Source organism: Rhamphochromis longiceps, linkage group LG6 (assembly GCF_057381845.1).
Source record: "Rhamphochromis longiceps isolate RC_006_pf linkage group LG6, R_longiceps_female_GT1.1, whole genome shotgun sequence".
Classification (NCBI taxonomy): Eukaryota; Metazoa; Chordata; class Actinopteri; order Cichliformes; family Cichlidae; genus Rhamphochromis; species Rhamphochromis longiceps.
Window position 1 is genome coordinate 27,170,070 of NC_140562.1, and position 17,573 is coordinate 27,187,642.

General features: G+C 41.2%; 2 protein-coding genes across 3 annotated transcripts in view; one reads left to right on the top strand and one right to left on the bottom strand.

The window, feature by feature from the left end:
• The window catches only part of wfs1a (Wolfram syndrome 1a (wolframin)), a 17,004-nt gene extending 10,970 nt beyond the window's left edge, over positions 1-6,034 (bottom strand). Inside the window, exons 1-7 of the mRNA XM_085409998.1 lie at positions 5,893-6,034; positions 4,915-5,475; positions 2,558-2,637; positions 838-982; positions 589-762; positions 239-319; positions 16-155 (exon numbers count right to left, since the gene is read on the bottom strand). Coding sequence (XP_085266124.1) covers positions 16-155; positions 239-319; positions 589-762; positions 838-982; positions 2,558-2,637; positions 4,915-5,470 — 1,176 coding nt within the window. The 5' untranslated portion in view covers positions 5,471-5,475; positions 5,893-6,034. The remainder of the gene's footprint in view (positions 1-15; positions 156-238; positions 320-588; positions 763-837; positions 983-2,557; positions 2,638-4,914; positions 5,476-5,892) is intronic.
• Positions 6,035-7,257: 1,223 nt separating this feature from the next.
• crmp1 (collapsin response mediator protein 1) lies at positions 7,258-17,573 on the top strand. 2 transcript variants are annotated; one of them, XM_085410002.1, is made up of 14 exons: positions 7,258-7,875; positions 9,611-9,699; positions 9,934-10,118; positions 10,260-10,424; positions 10,873-10,934; positions 11,037-11,117; positions 11,912-11,980; positions 12,071-12,191; positions 12,266-12,422; positions 13,914-14,055; positions 14,147-14,317; positions 15,379-15,558; positions 16,055-16,220; positions 16,334-17,573. In XM_085410002.1, exons 1-14 carry the CDS (start codon positions 7,525-7,527, stop codon positions 16,423-16,425), a joined length of 2,031 nt encoding a protein of 676 aa, XP_085266128.1. In that variant the 5' UTR covers positions 7,258-7,524; the 3' UTR covers positions 16,426-17,573. The 2 variants fall into 2 exon arrangements, with proteins under 2 accessions (XP_085266128.1, XP_085266129.1); XM_085410003.1 differs by lacking the exon at positions 7,258-7,875 and adding an exon at positions 8,430-8,714.

Here is a 17,573-nt window from a genome sequence, read left to right on the forward strand (position 1 = left end):
TTTTTTTTTTTTTACCCCTGTACGACTGTCATGAAGTGCAGGGCTTTCAGTTGTGGCTGAGACTTGGCTGCCATTCTTGGGAGTAGCCGGGGCAATACCCTGTGCATAGTTCTTAGTCATCTCAACAAACTCATCCAGGTCCACCATCTGACTGGCTAAGAGATAAAGAGAGATATAATTACAGGTGGAGATGCAATATAGTTTCTGGTCCGCTCCTCCACCCTCTCTGGATACCTACATTCTTTGCTGACCATGCTCCCCAACACTTTCTGGGCTTGATTCGAAGTTGGGACAGGAACCTTGCTGCTTGCAGTGCCACCTGTTGGTGAGAAATGACCACACCACCATTGAGCTGGATGAAAGCTGGTAACATGAAACTATTCATTGTAACAGCTGCAAATATTAAAATCACACAGGGGCATCTCATATTTCCAGCAGTAGTGACAGCTATTGCATAACAGCATACTAAATCCTTCTAGGTATAGCCACTAGTACATCATGCAGCATTATTTTCACCATTCAAAAATAGTTAATACTTTTTAATGATGAATTTATCAAAATATCTGTGGCTGAGTTTGTCTCTCCTACCTGGAACTGCATTCACCTGGTTGACATTTTCCAGCATCTCAGATACAGTCACCTTCTTCTTCCTGTCTGGGTTTAGCTTCCAGTACATCAGCATGGCTGCTTTGCGTACTGCCAGCTCAAACTTACTCTCTGTCGACAACCTGCGGACATCAGCCTCATTCTCTGGAGTGATTCCTAGTGGAAGTGAGCTTAAGTTATAGAACAGAAACATAAAGACTTTAACACATGTGATACTTGTGTTAAATGAACCTTTTTTCTGGATCCAGCAGCGCTGCAGGGCTTTTGCTGCACCCCTTCTTCCCTGTTTCGCTGCTTTAACAAGCCAGTTAACAGCCAGCAGATTATTTGTTTCACTATCCTTCTCTTTAGCAAGACCCAAGTAGTGCTGACCAAGCTGAAAGACAGAGGAGAGGTAAAAGGGCCAGATTATTTCAGCTTACTTAATGTACTGCATGCATGGATATGTATTTAAGCAAGCTTGTTATACTGTGGTGTTAAAGGCAAAACTACAAAAAATCGTGTATGTCCAAAACTGTATGTCTACTACAATCTTTTTCCTAGCTCCCAAGATACAGCAGTGAACAATGCCCCAAAAAGTGTTATCATAAAACATTATGCCATAGTGAAATCATAGCTGAGCTTCTTTTGTATTTTGGACAGAAACAGAATCGCATATTAATTTTATCCCATTAAAAATGTATGTGAAGTGTTTTGGTCATAATTGGTGTATGCATGTTATGGCCAAAAATGTGTTACGTGAGGTCACACTGACCTCTGAATTTTAGTAACCAAATAATAATAATTTCATTTTTGAGATCAAGTGAACGTTTGTGCTAAAGCTTAAGAACTTCCCTGAGGGTATTCCTAAAATATTAATATTATGAAAAAAATGGGAGAGACAGATGAAAAAAAAGCAACACCTCCAGCTACGACATTCACTGTCATCAAAATTAATCTGCAGTGGCACAAAAATGTAATTAAACAGGAACTTGTATTTCCAGTAGCTCTCTTGTTATTTTGAACAATCCTCAAGGATTATTGGATTTACACTTGTTTGTGAGCTCCATTCAAAACAGTTCATAGTAAAGTTCATATAATGCACCAAGAACACATGACTTCAGAATGTATTATTTTCTGTTTCTGTAGCCGTCGGGGCATTCGTCATGTCTAACTAACAGGGGCAGCAGTGGCCCCTGTGGCATATCAAGTGACTGCTTTCTAATATTAACTGTCATTTCATAAACTTCCCTCTCACTCAGTTATTATTAAATGTCCCTATTTGTGTGGAATCAGATGTGTCTTCGTTTTTAATGGTTCTGCAGTTGTGTATTCCTGTGTCTATCAGACAAACAAAGAAAATACCATCATAAAACTTATTTTAATTGCTAGAGTGACAAAATGTTTTTAAAATAAAATAAAGCTTTGAATTGGAGTATTGGACAGTACTGTAAATATTATAATGTGTATCTTGCCTATTGGGATACCATAATGCACAAATGGAAAGCCTACCAATGCTTCTCAGCATCCAGCTGCTGTACTGATATGGTCTCAGGTTTGCATGTGTTCTCTTAGATATGCACACCCTCTCCTTATTTAGACAGTGGGTATGTGCAAATACATGACATCTGGCAAGAGAATGTTGAACCAAATGTTGACAAGACACTTGGGAATGTCACTTCTACCACCCTTGAATTTGTTTGCGCTGGCAGACAACATGGAGTAAACAGAGTGTGAATTTTGCATTGTTATTTATACAGCAGCAGTACATGCTACAGTATGCTTTAACTTTTACACTTCTTAATGATTTGTAAGTATGACAGTATATTAGTGTGTCACACTGAAATTGTGGGATCATCTTCCAAGTGGCCCAAAATAGGCACATGCTGAAAACCAGACTGAGTCAGCTTGCAGGACTGAAAACAATGCCAAGAGCCTGTCTGTGCATGTCTGTGCATGTGCTTTCACTTACACGGGCCTGAGCTCTGGCATCACCGCCTATGGCCTTCTCCTCAAGCTGCTCCACAGACACGTCTTCCTCTGGTTCTTCATCTGCAGGAGAGGACACAATATGTCTTAATAAAAAAAAAAAATCATGTATATCAATTTTAATTAACTGCCAATAACTTTTTGACAAAACCTCAAAGCTTCCAGCAACACCGTGCCCAGTTTTTACCTCACAGCACTTGTCAGCTGTAAAAGTTTCATAACTGTCCCCCCGCTGTCCATTAAGAAAAGGGCTTGACACTCTTCAACTTTAGCCCTTACTGCATTTCAAATGTCACAGCTTATCACACATAGCAGCTCTCCAACTGGTGAAGCCAGGATCTTGTTTTCAATTCCAACAGCTATGGAATATATTGAAATACCACAAAATGTCAATGAGACAAGAGTGTCGGTTTTCTAAAGTACTTAAGGAAAATGTACATTATGAACAGTTTTATTATTATACATAAAAATCTGATTATACAGTCTGATCTACTGGGACTTTCCCACACAGTCATCTCTAGGGTTTCCTATGAATGGTCTGAAAAAGAGTAAATATCCAGTGAGCAGCAGTTCTTTTGGCAAAAATGCCTTGTTGTTACCAGAGGTCTGAGAAAGATGGCCATACTGCTTTAAGCTGACAGTTAGGAGACAGGAGACAGTTAGGAGACTCAATATTTACTTTCACAAACAAGGTATGCAAGGGAGAGTATCTCTGAGAACACATTAAACCCCGAAGCAGATGGATTACCACAGCAGAAGACCACAATAGGTGCCACTTCTGTCAGCTAAGAACAGGAAACTGAGGCTATAATTCCCACATACTTACCAAAACCAGACAACACAAAAATTGGAAAAACATTGCCTGGTCTGAGGAGTCTTGACTTCTGCTATGACATTTGGATAGTGGGGTCAGATTTTGATATATGCAACATGAAAGTACAATGCATTTTTTATTGTACCAAGGTTTAGGGAGGATATTTTCTTGACACACTGTAGACTCCTTAGTATCAACTGAGCATAGTTTAAACACCACAGGCTACCTGAGTGTTGTTGCTAACAATGTTAGCCATCTTCTTGTAGGGTTAAAAAAAAAAAAAATGCTGCTTCCAGCAGGATAAAACACCATGTCAGGAAACTCAAACGGGTGGTGTCTTGAACATGACAATAAGTTCAGTGTATCCAAATGGGCCCCACAGTCACCAGGTCTACATCCAGCAGAGCAGTTATGGGATGTGATGGGGCAGGAAATTCACTTTATTGTTATGCTGCCAACAAATCCGCATCACCTTCATGATGCTGTCATTTTAAAATGGACCAAAATTTTTGTAGAATGTTTCCAGCACCTTGTTGAATCTGTGCCAGAGAGAATTAATGAACGCGAGTGTTAATTTTTGAGTGTACAATGACACAATCAAATTCTTTTTGTGCTTTGTTTTTTTATAGAATAAACTTTAAATAGTAATACTTTTTTGCATATTTAAACTTTCAGAGAGTGCTGAACCCTTCCTATTGTTACTCTTGGCAGACATTTTTAAACCAGTGATGCTGCTAACCAACCAAATTTAGGCTGTAAAATTGACTTATTAAACAATGAGCAACTTCTGTTTAACTTTTCTGTTGCAAAATTCATATTTTTTCAATGACAATACAATTTCTTCAGTTTCAGCATTTTACAGATTGCCTTTGTATATTTTTCCACGAAATATGGAGTTTATGTGATTTGGAAATCATTGCATTCTTCTTAAAACTGCATTTACACCTTCCCAACTTTTGGAAGTGAGGTTATAAAATTAGTGCACTTGACAGATAAAATATTTATTGTGATACATGAAACATATCATGATGTACAATGAAAAAGGTGTATTATTTCTATCAATGAGGGGACATGACTTTGTGCACAAAATTCCACGGCAACGCAACTAATATTGTTTCATAGATTTGAACCTCATATTGGAGTTTTAGACTACCAAAGTCATAATGTCCCTGTGTAATGCCCTACAGATTTAAATGCAAGCCATAACAAGTTGCTGAGATATTTAAGTAAAAGCCTTTTGCATTATTTCGATTATTGTGTTTAATTCACTGGGAAAAAAAGCATCCCAAAATGTTTTACAGCACGGTATTCAAATGAGTAAACAAAGGAAGCCAAAGTGGATCTGCATTCTGGATTCTTGACAAGAGTTGTGTTTTCCTCGGGACAGGGTTACATGAAAAGACATTCCAAAGCATGCAGAAGGCTTATCACCTTAACACAGCAACTGGTCTATGACATCCTCTCAGCAGCACTGAACCTTCAAAATCTGTCATTTAATCCCTCAATTTGAATGAAACTATTCTTACCATCCTCTTCATCAAAGGCATCCTCTTCCTCAGCTTTTCTAAGTCTTTCCTGTATGATTACCCGTTTGGCCATGGAAGCAAAAGTGCGTTTTGCGGAGGCCATGGATGAAGATGTGGAAGCCGTGGTGGAAGTAGCTGTTGAGGAGGCAGATGTGAGGTCGGAAGTGAGTGAAATTGTGGAAGTTTGAGGGTCAGCAAGGGTGAGAGAAGCTGGTAGGGGTGTTCTGATCGGAGCACTAAGGGAGGGATTAGTAGAAACGGTTTTACATGTAGAGCTAGGAGACACAGCAGGAGATAAGGGCTTTGACTTGTCTAAGGAAAGGGGGGGATCCATCTGTTTAGCGGTAGTATGTGTAGATGGTGGCGAAGAACTGGGTAATTTTCTGGGTTCCAGAGAGGTTGGTGATTTTTCATGCTGAGTGGGAGAAGCAGAGAGGTTACTGGAGATGGGTGTAAGAGGAATTTGCATGGGGGATGGACAAGAGGGCATATCCAGGACAGGGCTCGACCCCTGGACGTTGACACTAGTTGGTGTTGATGACAAATCCTTCTCCATCTCTCCTAAAATAAAAACAGGGTGAGAGAAAATGTATATTTTAGCTGGGTAGTGAACTTTCTGAACTCCCTGTTACAGAATTTGATGGATTCACCTACAGACATTTTACGTCCATAACAACAGATCTTCTCATTGAAGTTTTGAACTTAACAAATTCTTACATAAAGCAGGCTAAAAGTGCAAAGCAAGAAAAAGGCTAATTAAAAAAATATACAACAGCATAAAAATTTGAGAAAACGCAAGGTAAATGAGAGGTGCTTTGGGAAAGTACTGTAATTACTCCGCATTAAAGCATCAGAGCAGCAAGCAGGGACTGACATGAAGTAATAGGCAACAGGAGAACTCGGAACGTCAGTAACTAGAGCAAATCTTCAACATTAAAACTGCGCTATGATGACATACAGTAAAGCAATAATCATTACCTGTTTACTAAATGAGCAGATTTCTTTAGGATTCAAGACAATCACCCTCCTGGATTTGAATGTTGAGTGTGTATTCCATGTTCCAGATTAATCCTCACCAAACAGCCCCGAGTAACCAGAGACGCACACTTGCTCGCTGCCGTCAAACTCTGGGCTATAAACGACGCCACAACTTTGTGGCCCGCCCTCTTAAAACAGGCTCTCGCACTGCAAGGACTGCAAATGTCCGTCAAAGGAACAGCTTACCTGATTGGTTTTTAGCTTTTTAAACCTGTGACAGATGCTTTGCGGATGTTTTATGGCGATTCTTTAAACATTTCCCCAATGCACTTCCAATTTTAAAAAGGAAAAAACAAACAAACTTGAGGTCTTGCTTTAAAGTTCAAGCCTGGACGTGCAGTTATTTTAGCTATAGCTAGAGCAGTAGACACATGTAAGTAGATTACGGGGTCCCAGATCAAATGCTACGGGCCTACACTTAATCGATTGTGTCTTTTCCATATGGCAGAGGACAGCGATCCTGCACCCTGAGATGCTGTGAAAGTAAAATAGAAATCATTAAAATGACTAATAAATAAAACCAAGATAATTATATAAGTCACAATTGCTGTAATCATCAGATACAAACACAATCGCATATGAATTAAAATAGGAGATTCTTATGTATACCTGTTTACCATCTCTCGGTTACTTCAAAAGTAAATGTCGTATTGTTATTAATACCCGATGTTCTATTAGACAAGGATTTATGATCCTTTCATTATTTCATTAAGGAGAGACAGGATTTTACATCAGTGTAGTTGATCATTATGAGGCATGTAGTAGAGAAACACTTGTATCAGTATACTAAAGAGGACAAATACATAATAATAATAATAATAATAATAATAATAATAATAATAATAATAATAATAATAATAATGCGTGTGCACGTATTATTGCTGTGTTAATGTTTGTAGCGGTCCACCTGTCCAAGTGCTGAGGGACAGCCGCCGCCCACCCTCATCCCGTTTCCGAGAGTATATGGAGCGCCCTGGGAAGGGCAGGCCTCCATAATTGAAGATGAAGGAACTAGAAAGGCTAGCTCTCGTTTAGCTCGCATGGTCTTTGATGTAAAGCAGGTCTTTGTGTGACAACCGCAGTTAAGCCCCTAAGGCACATGGACTTTGTGGATGATCCCCCCCAGATGTGGATGGAAAGATGATGCTGATTTAATCCGATGATAATGATGTGTCTTGCTCAGACACAACCCCCCACATTAAAACACGAGAAAGGGGCACACTGGAGAGAGACAAAGAGGTCCTCCACAAAGAGGCCAAAACACCGAATCTAAATTTATCGGGGTAAGTTGTAGATGTGCTTACTTATTCTTTCAGCACGAATGCTTCACTTTAAAACTAGTTCACACTGACACGCCACCAGTCCTGTCAAAACGGGAGCACTGCACCATGTGTGTATGAAGAGGAAGGATTCTAGGTTGCCCGAAGAGAGCTGCTTTTCCAGTTCACATCATCGAATGAGTGCGCTTGCCTGGAGAGGCGGGACTGTGACCCGGTTAGACGTAAAATAAGCAAAGCCGTCTCCATCCTTTCAGACTTGGGGGGGAAGTGTGCGTCTCCCACTGTAGCCAATATGTCTGACTGCAGAAGACAGTGGAACCGGGAGGATGAGCTACCTGTCTACCTAGCAGGGCCGATCACCACCGGGCCGAACCAGCGGAAGACCTATGGTATGTTCAGCTCCGTCGAGGGGGCGTTTGAGAGCAAGACCATAGACTTCGAAAACTACGCGGTGGGGAGAAAAGGTAGCCGCACCCCGAGAAGCGGGAGCCGGGAACGACTCTTAGACACCGGTGACCCCATTAGCAAGACGCCCAGCGAGGCCCGGGAGTCGTCGCTGAACGGCTCGCCCGGAGAGAGAAACGAAGCACGCAGTGGTGCTGAGGTCAGATTTTCATCGGGGACGGAAAGTCCTAATGGCAAGGTAGGACTGACAGCTTCAATCTGTGGCTTTTTGTTGACATATGTTGATAGTGCAATGGCTCCGTCGTTCCCTAACTATAATTTATTAATGAAGTGCACCAGTAAGTGCCACTAGACTTTAACCTTTGGTTAAACCTTTGGCCTACGCAGAGGATAAAATTAATTTTTACTCATAAACCACCAAAAAAAGCTATGCTGGTTTCGTTTTGGGACACCAGGAACCAGGAGTTATTTTCCTGACAAAGGCGTCAGTTTGCATAAATTATGAACTTTTTATGGTGCATTGCAGTTTGGCTATTATGGATTGCGTTAAGCTTAAATTCTCAATAAAAGGCGCAAAACGCGCGCAACAAAGCAACACATATTTTTTGCTTGCCGTGGTGCTGAATCGGACAGCGACAGACAACATGCACCCCCACCCAACCTCCACGCTGCATTGTTTATGCTTTGAAGTAAGATGTGTGTGTGTGTGTAGTGGGTGTGAGGGTGCTCGTGTCTTCACATACGGCCTATAGCTGTCTTTTCCCCCCCGTGTCGTGAACGTCGTCAGGCAATACGGTGGCTGTGAGTTTTTCCTCACGCGCGCGCCCACAGGAACGTCAGCTTTCTTCCACTGTGCGCGCGCCACGCAGCCTGACGCAGCCGTACGGCGGCGGATTCATCGCTCGCTTTCTGTCACACACGGAAACAAAACCCACATCACATCAGTGGAGACAAAGGGGAGCAGGAAGCCGCGCAGGGGCGCCGGAGTCGGTATAATTCGCTTCTGAGTTAACTGCCAGGGGGCAGAGCGACGGAAAGAGCATGTCTGGGTCCAAGAACAGCATCCCCCATCTGACGGTAAGCGAGCCGGCCTGCTCAGCAGCGACCAGCAGTCATGTATGCATGAATACGGATTAAATTCCTACTGAAAGTTACCTCACTTAAGGCTTTCTCATGCTGCCCCTACGAGAAACTGCACGCCAAAGAAAGGTGACAGTGCGTTGTGTTTGAGCGCGTTTTCTCGCTCCTGGTTGGATAATGTTATATAATCTCGCTGCCTGTCAGAGAGATTAACTCGGTTGACGTGTGCGATCGAAACTGGAGTCGAGCAAGTGACAATTGCTTGCTTAAAAGCAACGAAATGTGAAGCTAGATTTTAACAAACGACGTGCATCCTTTTCAGTCTGTGTTCAAGCGTGGATTTTACACATTTGGCACGTCTGTTATTTGAGAATTATCCAGTGTCTAATGGATCTTAAGCCTAGAGTTACACATTGAATTTGAAGGTTAAGACACAAATAATGTCTGCATATTCTTCCCCCCTTTTGCCTTCTCATTGGTCAAAGACGTTGATTTTTCGGCAAGCCGTCAGCTGTCGTCATGCCAAACTCTGCTTGATCACTGGTTACCATGGAGACGTAACATCTTCCTAATGCTGTTGCCAGGCACCATCCGTAGTAGTAGAGGGTGTGGACACGTGGTGGTCTCACAAAAAACGTGCTGGTTTCAACACCCTGTTTGTGAATGTTCAGTATTTGATTGCATAATTGAAATAACAGAAAGATACTTTTTTTTGGCGCCCCATTCAGGTACAGCTCTTGTGTGGCCATGCATTTCTGTCCACACTACACCACATCATGTTATATTGCTATAAAGCCATGGATTACATAACTGATTGTGCAATATATCAAAATGTCAGGACTAAGTTCAACCTCTCCCTCCCTGATCTCCCTTTCTGTGCTTTTCCCCTGCAGAGTGAAAGGCTGCTGATCAAAGGAGGGCGAGTTGTTAATGATGACCAGTCTTTCTATGCAGATGTCTACATCGAAGACGGGCTCATCAAGTGCGTATTTGGGGACATTGTATGAGCGTGTTGTTTTAAGCACTGCACAGGCTGTTTTCTACATTTCTTTGCTCTTCCTTTCTTTTTGTGTTCTTTTCCATCTTCTCAACCCTTTTGCATTCCCATGTGTATTTTGCCATGACAAATCTTTTCCATAATCTTCACACCTCCATAATTTGGCTTCCTTTTCCCTTTCATCAATTCATCTGTTTTTGCACATCTTATCCTGGGTAGGCAGGTGGGGGAGAACCTGGTTGTCCCTGAGGGAGTCAAGGTGATCGAGGCCAATGGCCGCATGGTGATACCAGGTGGAATAGATGTTAACACCTGCCTGATGAAGTCCTATCTGGGCACACAGCCTGTTGATGACTTCTTTCAGGGCACCAAGGCTGCACTTGCTGGGGGCACCACTATGATCAGTGAGTGTGAATGCTTAGACTTAGTCAGCAAGTGTCAGCTACAGTATAGCACATACCATATCTACATTTGTCTTTAAGTATTTCAAAATACTGATTACGCTCTTTCTTTTTTCTATGCCTTGTGCCCTTCCTAATTTTCAGTTGACCATGTAGCCCCTCAGCCTGGTGACAGTTTGCTGGAGGCGTTTGAGCGCTGGCAGGAGGCCGCAGACAAGAAAGCCTGCTGTGATTACTCTCTGCACGTAGACATCCCCCAGTGGAATGAAAATGTTAAAGATGAGTTGGAGCTTCTGGTGCAGGACAAAGGTACGTCCATTTTTAATTATTTTATGATATTTTAGAGATGTGGCCTTTCTTGCAGTTCTTGTTTCAATCCCTAGTTTGGGCACATTTCACAAGAACAATAGGGACAGATTTAGAAACAATTTGGCTAAAGTGCTGAATCCTCTTAGAGTCAAGACACTATAGAGAGCCATTGTTCTCACTGCTGTCATTGTGGCCATGTGCAAATTTCACTTGTAATCTGTTTGAGTAGAAAAATTAGCATTTTCTTCTGGGGCAGCTTTAAAAGTCACCATACGAGATAAACCAGCTGCTTGTGTGTCCAGCTTCCTTCTAGGAGTTGTATTATTTGGCTAGACACAAACACGCACTGCTTCCCATTCCTACTCACTCACAGTTTGTCTTTATTATCCACGCTCCTGAGTATTTACTTTCTCATTATGAAGCCGTTCATTGTTTCTTCTGTTGCCAGGTATCAACTCCTTTCAAGTATACATGGCTTATAAGGATGTGTACCAGATGACCGATTCAGAGGTATGTTTTATACTCATAAATTCCACGAATCTGTACTGTACGAATCTTCTGGCTTCTGTTTTTAACAGTAGAAATCTGAAAATTGGTGTTCTTGTCTTTTAGCTGTATGAGGCATTCTCATTTCTGAAGCAGCTGGGTGCTGTGGTGTTAGTTCACGCTGAAAATGGTGATCTTATTGCTCAGGTAAGTGCTACTGCCTGCTGAAAAAGGATATCTTATTATGTAGGTAAGTGCTGCTGCCTTTTTTTTTTGCTCTCTCCAGCATGCACCACAGCTTAGAGATATTCTTGTTACATAATGCTGCATCTCTCAGAAAGAGAAAGCAAGGATTAATACGCCTGCAACTGCAGCTGCAGTTGAGAATGACATGTTTATCTTAGGCCACCATTAAAGTTGACCATTATTATTCTAATGAGGATGATGATTATGTAATGGTGATTAAGTTGGTGAGGGTGAAGGTGCTGATATAGCTAGCAGAAGTGATGGCAAGTATTAGTTGTGGTCATGGAAATGATGGCCCAGATTAATGAGACAATTATGGCAAAAACTTTGATGTATGTGAAGATGAATCAGGGTAATGGAAGATAATTGCAGTGCTGATGAATGATCATGACACGCTTGTTAAACTAACTGTAAGAGAAATAGGGAGATAGGTGATGAAAATTCATATCAACCCCATAGAGAACAAACAAACACTAAAAAGGGAGCAGGGTGGGGATCTGGTTGTCATCCAGGTTTTCAGAGAAACTGAAATGTGCTTAATCTTCCAGCTGTGCGCTGGCTTTCGAAGATTACACTGCATATTTATTTTAGCTTGACAGGCCAAAAGATTTGTTATTTCTAATTCCTGAAATCTCATCAGAGGCATTCAAACATGGCTGTACAGTTACTGTATGTACAGCTGTCAGTGATTGCATTGCATGTGAAGATAATTCTGACATTCTTTTGTTATTCTTATAAATTTTTTTTTTTTGCAGGAACAGCAAAAAATACTTGGAATGGGAATTACTGGCCCAGAAGGCCATCCTCTTAGTCGTCCCGAAGAGGTGATTTTTTTTCCTCCATAGCTTCACTGTTAATCAATTCACCTGCCACTGTATAGGTTCTTGGCTCTAGTTTATTCCCTTCCTGTGCAGTTGGAGGCTGAGGCGGTGTTCCGTGCCATCACTCTTGGCAATCGTGTGAACTGTCCTGTTTACATCACAAAGGTGATGAGCAAGAGTGCAGCTGACACTATCACCCAGGCCCGGAGGAAAGGTAGTTCTTAATCATATAATGTCCTTTTCTGTCTTTATTAAGGATGAAATTAACCATTCTACTATTCTTCTCAGGTTCGGTGGTTTTCGGAGAGCCAATTACAGCTAGCCTGGCCACTGATGGTTCGCACTACTGGAGCAAAAACTGGGCCAAGGCTGCTGCCTACGTGACCTCTCCACCTTTAAGTCCTGACCAGACAACCCCGGACCATCTTCACACCCTGCTGGCCTGGTACGTCTCACTTTTTCTTTTTAAACAGTGAATGGATATTGCTAAAAACTGTAGTAATTTAATTTATAGAAGACTCCAGAGTTTTACAACAAGTAGTTTGTATGAAGTCTGAGAAAATGTGCAGTGTCAAGAGTGTTTCATAAACCCTAAAACAGGCAAAAACTTTTAGTATTTATGTAAAGGCAGACAAAAGCTTAATTTAGCTACAATATGACCTCTGCTCAATGTGAAATGCAAATAGGATCGAAGACACAAAAGGAGACTCTTACGTTTTACCCCTACACACTCTTTGGTATTCATGCCACAAACAGCTGCTAGTGTTATGCAGAATTTTAGATCAAACTTCAGTGAAACAGAAGAACAGATGGAGAGAAGGTGAAGGTGTGAGGAGAGGCAGAAGAGAAGAGAGACTTAATTACAGACTAAGGACTACATAATCATTTGGAAGCCACTTTACTGTATATTCAGTCAAGCACACGATAATGGTTGGTTAACTTGTACCTATGCATAAGTGCAAGTCAAGGCCAAACTCACCTCAGGTATTACCTCAGACACAGTACTCGCACCCGTCACACATATCACACACACACAATGCGGAGAACTTCCAGCTGCACATTTTAAAATGCCCCCGATTCCACAAATAGCACTGAAACCTCTATTATCTGTTGCCTTGGCTACCGAGTGCCTCCCTCCTCCTTCTCCTCCTCCTCTATCTTCCTCTGTTTCTCCACCCTTCGTCTGAAGCTCCTACTTCTCAAGGCGGGTCCATGCTGTCAAGCCGGTGGTGTGATACTGCTGTTTTCTTTGAGCCACTCCTGAAACAACGGGGTGTATCCTTAGGTTCTTTTCGGAGACATGAACACAAGAACAGCTTTTTTTCCTCCTCAGATTTCAGTGAAGCCCATTATTTACATAATAAGCACTTTCTTGGCATTAAGGTGACGATCCCACAGCTCACTAACACGGAGTAATCACTGTAATTAACAAATAAATTAAAGGTCTTATAACTGAACCGTGACAATCACAATTCTTTATCAGCCGGATTCAGCCTTATTTATTCAGAGCTAAAGCGAGCATAAGTCTTGTTGGCTTTCTTTAATGATGCAGACCAGACTGAGCATTAATCTAGTTAATGTTTAAAGGACTGATACTGCAGCTGTGTTGCACCATTCTCTGTAGTTCAGTTGGCTGTTTTTCTGCAATAGGCCACTGCATGACTTGACATACTTTACCTTACATGCTCAGTGAGGACACCTGGTGGCTAGTGGTTAAAAAATAACTTCTCTGTATGTGTCTTCTTCATTCTGTCTTTTTTTTTTAACGTAAACATTTTTATTTTATTGATTTGTTGCTATTTCTACAGACTGAGCTCTCTGAGGGGTTTAAAACTTTTAGCAATTTGTCAGGGAACCTTTTAACATTAGACAAGTCAATGACTGCATCCTTAAGTGTTTGCTGATGATTTCACTTCATTTTGTTGCCTTGATACAGTGGGGACCTCCAGGTGGTGGGCAGTTCTCACTGCGCTTACAGCACCTCCCAGAAAGCTATTGGTAAAGATGACTTCACCTTGATCCCCGAAGGAATCAACGGCGTTGAGGAGAGAATGGGCTTTGTCTGGGAAAAGGCAGTGGTGAGCAATGAGGGCATGTTTTCGTTGTTTCTTTTGTGTAGGTGTGAGGTTTTTGTGTAGCACTCTAAACATCCACTTCTTTTTCCCTTAGGCCATGGGGAAGATGGATGAAAACCAGTTTGTGGCAGTCACATCCACCAACGCTGCTAAAATCTTCAATCTGTACCCACGTAAGGGTCGGATAGCTGCGGGCTCTGATGCAGACATTGTCATCTGGGACCCTGACAGCGTCAAAACCATCACTGCCAAACTCCAGCAGTCGGTGAGGACAAAAAGAAAAGAAAGATGATGAGGGAAAAGAGAGGGTGGGTAAATCGGAGAGAGGGAGAAGAACTAATAAAATAAGGGGGGAGGTCTAGACAGAGGCTGCACAACAGAAGGTTTCATGGGAGACTGCAGAGTGTAAAATAGGATAAGAACCATGTGGAAGATCACAGGAGGGGAACAGAAACCTGAATAATAATATGCAGTCAAGTCTAGCTTTATTTTACTCAGTATATATCATATATGTGTGCTAGAACCAAAATAGTAAGCCTCAATGTTTTAAAAGTTTTTTCCTAAATTAATTAAAATAATATTTCGTAAAGGCAGATGAGACAGAGTTTACACATGAATAGCTGTTCATTCTTATTGTGTTCGGGTCTGAGCAAATGTGCGGTCAAATGTGCATTTTGTACATTTCTCTCTCAAAATCAGAGATGGCAAGTGAAATTTCGTATTGTGAAACCGACACCGAGTGTACTGAAAATGACACGGAACAATAACCATGCTCCCGAGTTCACACTGTGGACCGTGGATTATCAGGACATTGTTGTTTTAATCCTTTAAGCATCACAGATGAAGCCTTTTCACCTTTTTCAACAGCAGCAGCTATCACACAGACAGCTGTGTCTGTGTGAAGGATAAGACAAAATCTATCTGCAAAACAAAATGAGCTATAGGCAAATGGTAAAACAAAATTGCTTTCAAAAATGTAACTCAATACACAGTAGTTCATTTATTGGTCTGTTCTGCCACTCCCAAAGACCCTAATCCAGACTGAAGCCAGATTTAAATTATAATCTCCCTTCACCCCTCACCCATTTTGTTATATCTCCGCCCATTCCCCTGAATTTATACAGTCACCCCCCGTATCCCCTTGCCCCCCACTTATTTATCCCCCATCTTCTCATATGCTGCATTTTGCTGCATCTATTAAACCCTATGATAAAAAACAAGCTTGCCCTGACTGCATAGAGAGGCTAAACACTGTACAGTATTTGGAAAAATCAAATAATCCTCTGTTTTCTGTACTTCTTTGTCTCATATTTTCTCTCTGCACAGGCTGCAGAATACAACATCTTCGAGGGTCTGGAATGTCGCGGAGGTCCAGTGCTGGTGCTGATTCAAGGCCAGGTGGTGTATGAAGAAGGAAAGCTGCATGCTCAGCAGGGCACCGGTCGATTTATTCCACGCAAACCCTTCCCAGATTATGCTTACCAGCGTGTAAAGTTCAGGAATGAGGTAGAGTATTTAGAAGATTTTAAAAATACTTAAAAAACAGTGTTATAAATGTCACATTGAAAAATTTCATTGAAAGATTAATTGGATAGTAGATGTTTGAGGATTTCTTTTCCTTATCTTGCTGCAAGTCCTCATAAAAGGTAAAAATTTAAATATGCCCCCAAAATGAGGCAAATAAAGATTTGAAGAAGACTCTGTAAATTAAATAATTGTACAACCTAACCTTGGTTGGAGGAATTTGGGATGTTTATTTTTACCTTTTGTACAGATTATTATGTTATGATAATGAAAAAGAAAAAAAACAAAACAAAACAGGAGCTGAATTGATTAGAAACATGATCATTATTCTCTCTTTTTTCACCAGTAGGTGATTCAGGCAAAATACAAATGAGCCAATTAGTCCCGCATTATGGAGACTAATGTGCTGCAGGCCATTCGCTTCTAAAGAATGAATAATAGGTTGGCTTGTTTGTGTCTCTGTCTGTTTTCTGCCCAGGTAAAGCGTAAGCAGGGTGTAACTCGGGGGATATATGATGGCCCTGTATATGATGTTGCTCCGACTCCCAAATACATTACTCCTTCACCGTCAGCCAAAACCTCTCCCACCTCTCACCAGCCACCACCAATACGTAATCTTCACCAGTCCAACTTCAGCCTTTCAGGTAAGAAAAGTAATATATTTTCAAACAGAATGTACTCTAAATACACAGTTATGCAAAATTGATTTCTTTTGCAATTAGAGCCATCTAATATATAAATTTTGTCCTCATTTTAGGTGCACAGATTGATGACAATATCCCACGTCGCTCTGGCCACCGCATTGTAGCACCCCCGGGTGGTCGCTCCAACATCACCAGCCTTGGCTGAATACTTGAATACATATGAAGCACGGCTGGTGCGACGCTTCACCTACTGAGTGTGTGCGAGTGTATGTGTACGACTGAATGAATACCTTTGCATTTTTTTGGCATAACGTGACCGTTTCTGTTATATCGGTTTGTCATGGTCACTCAGAACAAAAAAAGCACATTTCTACTTCTAATCCAAAAAAGGTGTGTGAGTTACAATCAGCTAAATAATTCAAATCAATAAAAAGTCACGTTCCAGGCACACACACACAAACACACACACACACACACACACACACACACAGATTCAGTGTTGGACCCCCTCCAACCAACCCGTCGCCCAAGTGTTATGTCATAAACTTATTTCCTGTGAGCATGACTTCCTTCTTATTCTTCCTCACCTCCCACATCTTACCGTGTGGGTCTGACATGGTGCTCCTTTCCACCCACATGGTGGACAGCTCAAGAATTGTCAGATTTTTTTCTGCATCTGGTTCTAATATCTTGGCAATATTTGTTTCATTGTGGCTCAAGCAGATCAGTTACACTGCATGGACGCGTCTTTAGATGTTACACTACTTGTGGTTTATTGTTGCAATGGAGGAACACTTTAAAATGAACTCAAAGCACATTTGTATTCAACAGCACAAGCATATTCTTATATTGGTATATGTATGGTTTGAAAACCCTAACGACATCCACTGTGGGCAGAGGCAGTTGTTACCTAGTTAAAAACATATTCATGCAATTTAAATTACTGTAAATTTTGAAAGGAATGCATTTTTTTCTCCACCACCAGATACTATATGCAAATGTGTCAGTACTCTCTTACACTCTGTGTGAAAGTAGATAAGCAGTCAAAGTGAAAACAGAAACAAGTGAACTAAATTAAGTTCTAGATTGATGTACCTACATAATGTAGACTTCTCAGTGTGCGTGCTTAGTTTGCTGCCAATCACTCCCACCAGAATAAGAACTTTGTTGTAATGACATGCTAAACTCACTGCAGAAAAAGAACTTCTGAACAGGTTTTTTTATTTTTATTTTTTAAATCTTTTATTGTTTCAGTTATTTATTTCTGGGCATTTTCCTCATTATAGTACATTTAGTGTTTCTCTGTTTTGTTTACTCTTGTCTGTTGTCACCAATAAAACCACTTAATAAAGA

Bases quoted from the DNA above. Each gene is read 5' to 3' on its own strand.
- crmp1 (XM_085410002.1), top strand. From the start codon at position 7,525: ATGTCTGACTGCAGAAGACAGTGGAACCGGGAGGATGAGCTACCTGTC. The intron at 14,056-14,146 runs GTGAGCAATGAG...TTTTTCCCTTAG, and splicing joins TTGTCTGGGAAAAGGCAGTG to GCCATGGGGAAGATGGATGA. The intron at 15,559-16,054 runs GTAGAGTATTTA...TTTTCTGCCCAG, and splicing joins GTGTAAAGTTCAGGAATGAG to GTAAAGCGTAAGCAGGGTGT.